Source organism: Cyclopterus lumpus, chromosome 24 (assembly GCF_009769545.1).
Source record: "Cyclopterus lumpus isolate fCycLum1 chromosome 24, fCycLum1.pri, whole genome shotgun sequence".
NCBI classification, from domain to species: domain Eukaryota; kingdom Metazoa; phylum Chordata; class Actinopteri; order Perciformes; family Cyclopteridae; genus Cyclopterus; species Cyclopterus lumpus.
The window spans coordinates 2,187,369-2,197,368 of record NC_046989.1 but is presented as its reverse complement, the minus strand read 5'-3'; the positions used below and the strand labels follow the sequence as shown (position 1 = coordinate 2,197,368).

Genomic DNA, 10,000 nt, shown 5'->3' with positions numbered 1-10,000 from the left:
ATTTATTTTCCGGAGTGCTTCCGGATAAAGACGATTTGATCCGGAAGCACTCCACATCGGCCATGGACAACAGCATGTAGCCGTAGCCGACGCATTCACAACAAGATATCGTGTTTTAATTTAGCCATTTTAACCGTTTTTCCTCAATACTTCACTTAGTTTTTTCACAAGCCGACAGATAAACGAGCCCACCGGAGATGGGAGTCCCGGCGTTTTTCCGTTGGCTCAGCAGAAAATATGCGTCAATCATTGTGCACTGTGTCGAGGAGAAGGTGAGCGTTAGCTCGTTAGCGCGTTAGCTCGCTAGCTCGCGAGCCGCGACGTTTACGTGTCGCGTGAACGTGCGCGGGAACATTTTAACACGCATTTCACCGCCGCGTGGGGTTTTTAAAACTCGTTACCGACGTTTAAAATACGCATTTAACCTTTTTAATGGTAACAAATAAGCTGTACTTGTACGTCACGTTTGTATTTACATTTTCTGTAGACGTCACGTGTTGTGTTTCCTGTCCAATGAAAACCACGTGTCTCCAGATGTGTTTGTTTATGATAAACTGAAGAATGAAGTGATGAATGTTTATGATAAACTGAAGAATGAATGTTTATGATCTGAAGAATGAAGTGATGATGAATGTTTATGATAAACTGAAGGATGAAGTGATGATGAATGTTTATGATAAACTGAAGAATGAAGTGATGAATGTTTATGATAAACTGAAGGATGAAGTGATGATGAATGTTTATGATAAACTGAAGGATGAAGTGATGATGAATGTTTATGATAAACTGAAGAATGAAGTGATGATGAATGTTTATGATAAACTGAAGAATGAATGTTTATGATAAACTGAAGGATGAAGTGATGAATGTTTATGATAAACTGAAGAATGAAGTGATGAGTGTTTATGATAAACTGAAGAATGAATGTTTATGATCTGAAGAATGAAGTGATGATGAATGTTTATGATAAACTGAAGGATGAAGTGATGATGAATGTTTATGATAAACTGAAGGATGAAGTGATGATGAATGTTTATGATAAACTGAAGAATGAAGTGATGAATGTTTATGATAAACTGAAGGATGAAGTGATGATGAATGTTTATGATAAACTGAAGGATGAAGTGATGATGAATGTTTATGATAAACTGAAGAATGAAGTGATGATGAATGTTTATGATAAACTGAAGAATGAATGTTTATGATAAACTGAAGGATGAAGTGATGAATGTTTATGATAAACTGAAGGATGAAGTGATGAATGTTTATGATAAACTGAAGAATGAAGTGATGAGTGTTTATGATAAACTGAAGAATGAAGTGATGAATGTTTATGATAAACTGAAGAATGAAGTGATGATGAATGTTTATGATAAACTGAAGAATGAAGTGATGATGAATGTTTATGATAAACTGAAGAATGAAGTGATGATGAATGTTTATGATAAACTGAAGAATGAAGTGATGATGAATGTTTATGATAAACTGAAGAATGAATGTTTATGATAAACTGAAGGATGAAGTGATGATGAATGTTTATGATAAACTGAAGGATGACTTGTTTTTATCTTCACAGGGTAAAGAATGTAATGGAGTCCGTATTCCCGTCGACACAACGAAGCCGAACCCCAACGAGGTGGAATTTGACAACTTGTACTTGGACATGAACGGGATCATTCACCCGTGTACACATCCAGAGGACAAGTAGGGTTCCTTCTCTTTTAACACTCATTTGCATTTTAATTTGAGTGATTTTTATTGGAAAACTGTCGTTTACGAAATAACATTTTATAACGATAACATTTTAGTAAATCTAACGGATGTTTTAAGTCAATTAAGTAATTTGACTTTAAAGGGCTCACAATGCGGTTCTCTAGCGTTGGATTTACTTTAGCGTCTTTTTTTAATGATGTGAATTGAATATTTTGGACCGTTGGTCGGACAAATCAAGCAAATTGAAGGTTTTGCCTTGGGAAGAAAAACGTATTTGCGGTACGAGGTTACATTCAGAGTGATTCAGGGACTTTTAAGAGCACAATTCCAGTATTTTGTTACTAAAATCAAACCTGAATGTTTGATTGTTGCAACAAAAAATAACTCTTCGGGTGGTAAAAGATGCAAATCTGAGAGTTTGTCGGTGTGAGTTCCTCCGTTCACAAAGTGTTTTAACTAATTCTGACCTCTGCTGTCCACAGAGCCGCCCCCAAGAACGAGGACGAGATGATGGTCGCCATCTTCGAGTACATCGACCGTCTGTACAACATCGTGCGCCCCCGGAGAGTTCTCTACATGGCCATCGACGGAGTGGTGAGTAACGTTCGGATGAAACTGAACTAAATATAGACGACTGCCAGTTAGAGGTTTGCTTACTGTGAAGTTTACTCCCTGAACGTGTTCCAAGTCGTCTTTATTATTCGTAACGATCCAACGTTTTCTGGATTGCTGTCGGCGGAATAAGAGCTGAAAATCGTTTAAAAAGAACTTCCTGTTTCTCTCCGCCAGGCCCCCCGGGCCAAGATGAACCAGCAGCGCTCTCGCCGTTTTCGCGCCTCCAAAGAAGGCGTCGAGTTGGTGGAGGAGAAGCAACGCATCACGGAGGAGATCCTCGGGAGAGGTGTGTGTGTGTGTGTGTGTGTGTGTGTGTGTGTGTGTGTGTGTGTGTGTGTGTGTGTGTGTGTGTGTGTGTGTGTGTGTGTGTGTGTGTGTGTGTGTGTGTGTGTGTGTGTGTGTGTGTGTGTGTGTGTGTGTGTGTGTGTGTCTGTGTGTGTGTGTGTGTGTGTGTGTGTGTGTGTGTGTGTGTGTGTGTGTGTGTGTGTGTGTGTGTGTGTGTGTGTGTGTGTGTGTGTGTGTGTGTGTGTGTGTGTGTGTGTGTGTGTGTGTGTGTGTGTGTGTGTGTGTGTGTGTGTGTGTGTGTGTGTGTGTGTGTGTGTGTGTGTGTGTGTGTGTGTGTGTGTGTGTGTGTGTGTGTGTGTGTGTGTGTGTGTGTGTGTGTGTGTGGGGGGGGGGGGGGGGTCACACCTGCGTAAAGGAGCAACGCCACATATCGTGTCTCACATAAAAAAGAGAAGCTGAATGAATCCTAAACCTCAGGTGTGCCCTCTGATGGGCGTGTCCCTGTGTTTTTAACCCTTTGTGCTCCACGTAACCTAACGAGTCGATTCCTCCACAGGAGGCTACGTTGCGCCCGATGAGATCAAAGAGAGGTTTGACAGCAACTGCATCACTCCAGTAAGTCCTTCTGCTCATTACTGGATATACTAGTGTCGATGTTTATTGTCAACAGTTTGTTTTTCATGATGCATTTGTAAAAGAGGGTTAATGCTCGTCGGTGTTCTTTTTAAATAAAGGTTTATTTTATCGCAGCAGAATTCCAGCATCTGACTTGTTTTGTCTCCAGGGAACCGAGTTCATGGACAACCTGGCTCAGTGTCTTCGCTACTACGTCGCAGACCGACTCAGCAACGACCCGGGATGGAAGAACATCACGGTGTGTGTTTGAAACCTCTGGCTTCAAAATACAGCCAGTAGACCGATTGATGGATTAATCAATAAATAATACTGTTATAATCAGTTTGTTTTCAGCCTCACTAACCTTTAGTCACTCTTTACTGCCCAGGTCTTGCTGTCCGATGCCAGTGTTCCCGGTGAAGGAGAACACAAGATCATGGACTACATCAGGAGGCAGAGAGGTACGGCCGACCAACTCCGTCGTGCTTCAAAAGTGCATAAAGCGAATTTTAAGGACGCGTAATTAACAAAGAAAAAACGTAAAAATTTACAAAGCAAACGTCGCGCACTGACTTGAACCACCTGGACAGAAACCATGTGGGTAATCCTCGTTGACTCGTGTTTGTGATTCCCTTCGGCAGCGCAACCGAACCACGACCCCAACACGCACCACTGCCTGTGCGGAGCCGATGGTGAGCCTTCACGCCTCCAGCCTGACGCGTCCAAAAGAGATGCAACCGTAAACTATTGTTGTTAACTCGCCCCCCCCCCCCCCCGTTTTTTTTTCAGCCGATCTGATCATGCTGGGCCTGGCCACCCACGAGCCAAACTTCACCATCATCCGAGAGGAGTTCAAGCCCAACAAGCCCCGCCCCTGCGCGCTCTGCGGACAGATTGGTCACGAGATCAAAGACTGTCAGGGGACGCCGCGAGAGAAGAAGGGAGAGGTGAGCTTTAGTCCACCGGGGGCGCCAGAACCAACACTACCACTTTAGTCCACAGGGGGCGCCAGAACCAACACTACCACTTTAGTCCACAGGGGGCGCCAGAACCAACACTACCACTTTAGTCCACCGGGGGCGCCAGAACCAACACTACCACTTTAGTCCACAGGGGGCACCAGAACCATCACTACCACTTTAGTCCACAGGGGGCGCCAGAACCAACACTACCACTTTAGTCCACCGGGGGCGCCAGAACCAACACTACCACTTTAGTCCACAGGGGGAGCCAGAACCACCACTACCACTTTAGTCCACCGGGGGCGCCAGAACCACCACTACCACTTTAGTCCACAGGGGGCGCCAGAACCAACACTACCACTTTAGTCCACCGGGGGCGCCAGAACCACCACTACCACTTTAGTCCACAGGGGGAGCCAGAACCACCACTACCACTTTAGTCCACAGGGGGCGCCAGAACCAACACTACCACTTTAGTCCACAGGGGGCGCCAGAACCAACACTACCACTTTAGTCCACAGGGGGCGCCAGAACCACCACTACCACTTTAGTCCACAGGGTGCGCCAGAACCAACACTACCACTTTAGTCCACAGGGGGCGCCAGAACCAACACTACCACTTTAGACCACAGGGTGCGCCAGAACCAACACTACCACTTTAGTCCACAGGGGGCGCCAGAACCAACACTACCACTTTAGTCCACAGGGGGCGCCAGAACCACCACTACCACTTTAGTCCACAGGGGGCACCAGAACCAACACTACCACTTTAGTCCACAGGGGGCGCCAGAACCAACACTACCACTTTAGTCCACAGGGGGCGCCAGAACCACCACTACCACTTTAGTCCACAGGGGGTGCCAGAACCAACACTACCACTTTAGTCCACAGGGGGCACCAGAACCAACACTACCACTTTAGTCCACAGGGGGCGCCAGAACCAACACTACCACTTTAGTCCACAGGGGGCGCCAGAACCACCACTACCACTTTAGTCCACAGGGGGCACCAGAACCAACACTACCACTTTAGTCCACAGGGGGCGCCAGAACCAACACTACCACTTTAGTCCACAGGGGGCGCCAGAACCACCACTACCACTTTAGTCCACAGGGGGTGCCAGAACCAACACTACCACTTTAGTCCACAGGGGGCATCAGAACCAACACTACCACTTTAGTCCACAGGGGCGCCAGAACCACCACTACCACTTTAGTCCACAGGGGGCGCCAGAACCAACACTACCACTTTAGTCCACAGGGGGCACCAGAACCAACACTACCACTTTAGTCCACAGGGGGCGCAAGAATCACACAACATAAAAGTTTAAGCTTTAAATACCAGAACTAAGGGTGAACATATCATATTGTCCACTTCATTTCTTCTGATCATTTTACCTTCCCGTCTGGTTTTCTCTCAATCTGACTCTTTCTGGTCATATTTGTGAGCCGTTAATTGTTTTTAAATAATAACTGTCTGTCTCTGCAACTAGAAACGTGACCACTGGTCTCAAGAGTCTTCTTGTTTTGTTTTTTTCTCCTTCAGCACGATGAGTTCGCCGACTCGATGCCGGTGTCCGAGCAGGAGTTCATCTTCATCAGGCTGTGTGTGCTGCGGGAGGTCAGATATCTCTCCTTCTTTTTTTTAAATTTTAATAAGTGATATTTGAGACGCTGCTTGACAACAAAATAATATTTGTTTACCCGTCCATCATTATTCTCCACGCATGTCCTGCTAACAGTTTACTCTTATTGTTTTCATTCCATTAATTCAGACTGCTGTAAGATGCTGTGTGTTTATTCAAATGTATAAACCCATTACTCATACCCCCCCCGTGTGTGCAGTACCTGGCCCGAGAGCTGACCATGGCCAGCCTGCCGTTCCCCTTCGACTTCGAGAGGAGCATCGACGACTGGGTCTTCATGTGCTTCTTCGTCGGGAATGACTTCCTGCCGCACCTCCCGTCCTTGGAGATCAGGTGAGCTTTGAGTCTTAAAAAAAAATTAGACATACATTTTGTTTCCTCGAAAGTGCTTCACAATAAAAGTCCTGCTTTTTTGTTTCAAAGCTTTTATTTTGAAGCGGCAACATCAGGAAATGTGTTTTTTTTGTTGTTTTTTTTCCTCTCCCCCGCGTGTGTGTCGATGACGGTCGCCCACGTTCTGATAAATTGTTCACGCCTCACTGAGATCTAAACTCGACGCGGGTCTCCTCGGCATCCGGGCCGGCCGATCGAATCCCAATCTTAGATTTATAGCCCGTCTGCTCGAGGTGCAAATACAGTAACGGTCCTCTTGTTACAGTCGACAGCTCCAGATATTTATTTGGCCTGCTCGATATCTGGGATGCAACTCTGAACCAGTCGGTGCGTTTTGTCCAGTGACGTCGGACCTTTTATATATTTTATTTCTAGGATACAGTCGAGCTCCAAATGTTCTCCGTCTGAGCTAAACGTCCAATCGGCGTCTCTTCCTGACTTTTCTAAACCGTTGTTCTTGTGCCCCTCAGAGAGGGCGCGATAGACCGACTGGTCACCATCTACAAAGACGTCGTGCACAAAACCGGGGTGAGTGTCGCCGCTCGTTTCTGCCGCTCGGCGCGTCCCCGTCGCGGGCGAGCCGCCTCTTTTTAAAGCGGCGCTGTGTTTCAGGGCTACCTGACGGAGAACGGCTACGTCAACCTGGAGCGGGTGGAGCTGATCATGCAGGCGGTGGGCGTGGCCGAGGACAACATCTTCAAGAAACGCAAAGAGGACGACGTAAGATACTTATTACTAGATTATTATTATTAGAGAAGAGTTTAAAGTTCATTATTTCTAATCTTAATTAATTGCTTGGTGTTTCTGTCTTGCAGCAAGGCTTCAAGAGGAGAATGAAAGACAAACGGAGAAGGATGAAGGTGAGTGAAGACGATGGTGCTGCTTGTTGATAGTTCATTTATAAAAATATCAGTCATCCCTAATTCTTAAAATATGTATACAGTAATAAGTTCATGAGTAAATGGAACTTCGATTTAAACCACATTTTATATTCTTATTTTCAACAAACGCAGTCGTGTTTAGTATTAATAATTAGAGAAGTATGTCTTTTATTTTAGTTTTCTTGTGATCAGACATCCATTTATACTTTAGTTGGAATGTTTTATTATTAAATATGTTAAAAATAATCACAAGAAGGAAAACAAAACTGCAACTGATTTTATTTTCCTCTCAGGCGGAGCAGCAGCGAGGCCCCGCCCACATGACCACGGGCCAGTTCGCCCCTCAGGCCCTGGGGAGGAGGGACCGACCCGAGGCCGTCCAGAACGCCCGGCATCAGGCCTTCGACATGAGGATGCAGCACAACAAGGTACGACGGGCGGCTCGTCTTCCTCGGTGGGGTCAGTGTGTAGTTTCCATGACGCTCGTATCATACAATCCATACGCATCAATACCAATAAGGGGGCGCGGCGTACATGCCGTGCTATGTTCAGGGAAGGGAGGACTTTTTAAATACTCCAACACGGAGATGATGAAGTGTTTATTTTCATCCAGGATGCTGCTCAGTCCCTGAAGGCCTCCATAAAGAACGGTGGCAACGTGAGTTAAATGCACACGTTTGATTCTCCATATGTTTATTAAATATAACATGTCAGACTTGGTCGGGCGGAGAACAGTTCAGATTTCTGATCATCAGGACAAATAGACAAAGAACAACAGCAAGATGAGAATAAACCTCTGGTTCTGGTCCTCTTGTTGGTCTGTAGGACTTGCTGGTGACCTCTTAAAGGGCCAGTAGCGATGTTTAGAAGTGCGTTTATGAGTTTTACTGCAGTAGATGAGCAAAATTCTGTTGTGGACCTATTCTAGACCCCTAAAAGAATAAATATCAGTTTATTTGAACGTTATATTTAGAATATCTTCACCTCCTTTTACATTAATCTACATTTATCTTTTCTCTCTACAAACACACCGGACTCCATTCACAAAAACAGTGATTCAACTTCTGAGGTTCTGGTCTCCACCCGTTACTCGTGTTTGATGTAACAATCTAAAACTCTCCATTTAAACCCCGTCGTCGCCGTATTTCCATCTTTTGTACAATCTGCATATCCGACATCGTCAAAGAGTGACGGAGGTCCTCCTGCTGCTGAACCCCGTTTTTATTCTGCTGCACGTGCACGAAAAACTAAATGACTGCATCGATGTGTCAAGAATCTCTAAAGCTCGTCTAGTAAAACATAATCCTCGATATATATATATATATATAAATGGTTATAATTCCTCTTTGAAACGCCGCCCCTCTTCATTACGACGCGCCGCTCTCCGAGGTCGGCGTCCACGCCGCGGCCGGGCTTCGGTTCACGGCCGCGTTCCCGTTTGACGCCCACGCACAGCTTTAAATGTGCGGCGCATTAGCACATGAATGGAGCCGGCACAAAGGCTTCGGCTCGCAGGACGGATGAGTAGTTTTATTTAATTATTTTCAACGTTCGTTCAAGCGAGCAGAGAGTTCATCTTTGACTCGCAGGGAAAAGATTTAATAATCCAGGTTTTATCTTTTTTTTATGAAGCAACGTCGGATACAATACGTGCTGCTAAAAACTGCTTAATTCAATTCTCTACCTTTCTTTTATCTGTTTGGCATGAATATGGAGTTTGTTAAACATCGTCACAATTATGATTTCACATTAAAAAAAGGACAGTCTGCCCAATACAAAAAGTTGAACTGATTTTAGTACATTAATTAATTAATAATTCTTCTCACGTTCAAACATTCACTAATTTCAGCTTCTCAGTCGTGAAGATTTACTGCTTTTAATAAATAAACTGAATATCTTTTGTGTTTTCACTGTCGGTCGATTATCAGTTAGTTAGTTGGAGCTCTTTTAAAGTAATAATGCTTCATTCATTTTGTATTTTTTTATATTCTAGTGACTGATCGGGCTGATTTATATTTATTTATATTAAAGTTTTTTTTACTATAAATGTAAAGAAAACACCAGAGAATGAAGAACGCAATTAAAGTATTTAAATTACAATTTAAACCGATAATTGATGATACGATACAAGTAATGCTTTAAGTAATACATATTGTTGGTTTGCTGTAAATTCAGTGAACATTTTTTATTTTATTTTTTTAAAGGCTAAATGCCAACAAATATGTGTTGAAGCTGAACAATAATAAGCTCTGATGTCATGTTGGTTGGGACTGTTGCTCTAATGTGAGTTTTGGTTTTTCTACGTTGGTTTCTGATGTTTCTCTCGTGGGTTTTGTCGCCCTGTGCAGTCGTCTGCAGGGCCCAGCGCCGACAACAAGGGGGTGAAGAGGAAAGCCGAGGACAGCGACAGCGAGCCGGAGCCCGAAGACGACGTCAGGTAAACGTTTAAAATCTGCTTCTTGTGACGACTGCAACGTGGACCTCTTAAGTATATGAGAGAACCTTTTATTATATATATATATATATATATATATATATATATATATATATACACACAAATATGGAAACGACAAGTTTCCATGTGATGCACATATTGAACTATTACAACCTCTCCTCTGTGTTCACTTCCTGTTCCTCTGATTGGTTGTCACGTGACTGTTGGTCTCAGATGAATCATTCATGATGTCATAGTTTCACTGAGTGACTCACAATTTAATTTTTTTTTTTTTTACAGAATTAGTTTAAATCAAACAGTTTATTTGTGGTGAGATTTTAAATGAACAATAACATTGTTTTAAATAAGGTAACGGGAGCGTTGGTCACGCATGACGCGTTCATGGACCGTCGGAAAGATGAAAATCAGATTTTTTTTTTTCATACAGCTGATAAAC

At 43.9% G+C, this 10,000-nt stretch overlaps 1 protein-coding gene across 1 annotated transcript in view; it reads left to right on the top strand.

Annotated features, from left to right (window-relative positions):
• Positions 1-47: 47 nt before the first annotated feature.
• The window catches only part of xrn2 (5'-3' exoribonuclease 2), a 34,229-nt gene continuing 24,276 nt past the window's right edge, over positions 48-10,000 (top strand). The window contains exons 1-17 of the mRNA XM_034528343.1: positions 48-272; positions 1,577-1,704; positions 2,196-2,307; positions 2,503-2,614; positions 3,170-3,228; positions 3,398-3,487; positions 3,617-3,689; positions 3,870-3,920; positions 4,018-4,175; positions 5,736-5,810; positions 6,035-6,168; positions 6,699-6,756; positions 6,841-6,948; positions 7,044-7,088; positions 7,403-7,537; positions 7,723-7,767; positions 9,458-9,546. Of these exons, the coding sequence (XP_034384234.1) occupies positions 198-272; positions 1,577-1,704; positions 2,196-2,307; positions 2,503-2,614; positions 3,170-3,228; positions 3,398-3,487; positions 3,617-3,689; positions 3,870-3,920; positions 4,018-4,175; positions 5,736-5,810; positions 6,035-6,168; positions 6,699-6,756; positions 6,841-6,948; positions 7,044-7,088; positions 7,403-7,537; positions 7,723-7,767; positions 9,458-9,546 (1,547 nt within the window). The 5' untranslated portion in view covers positions 48-197. The remainder of the gene's footprint in view (positions 273-1,576; positions 1,705-2,195; positions 2,308-2,502; positions 2,615-3,169; positions 3,229-3,397; positions 3,488-3,616; positions 3,690-3,869; positions 3,921-4,017; positions 4,176-5,735; positions 5,811-6,034; positions 6,169-6,698; positions 6,757-6,840; positions 6,949-7,043; positions 7,089-7,402; positions 7,538-7,722; positions 7,768-9,457; positions 9,547-10,000) is intronic.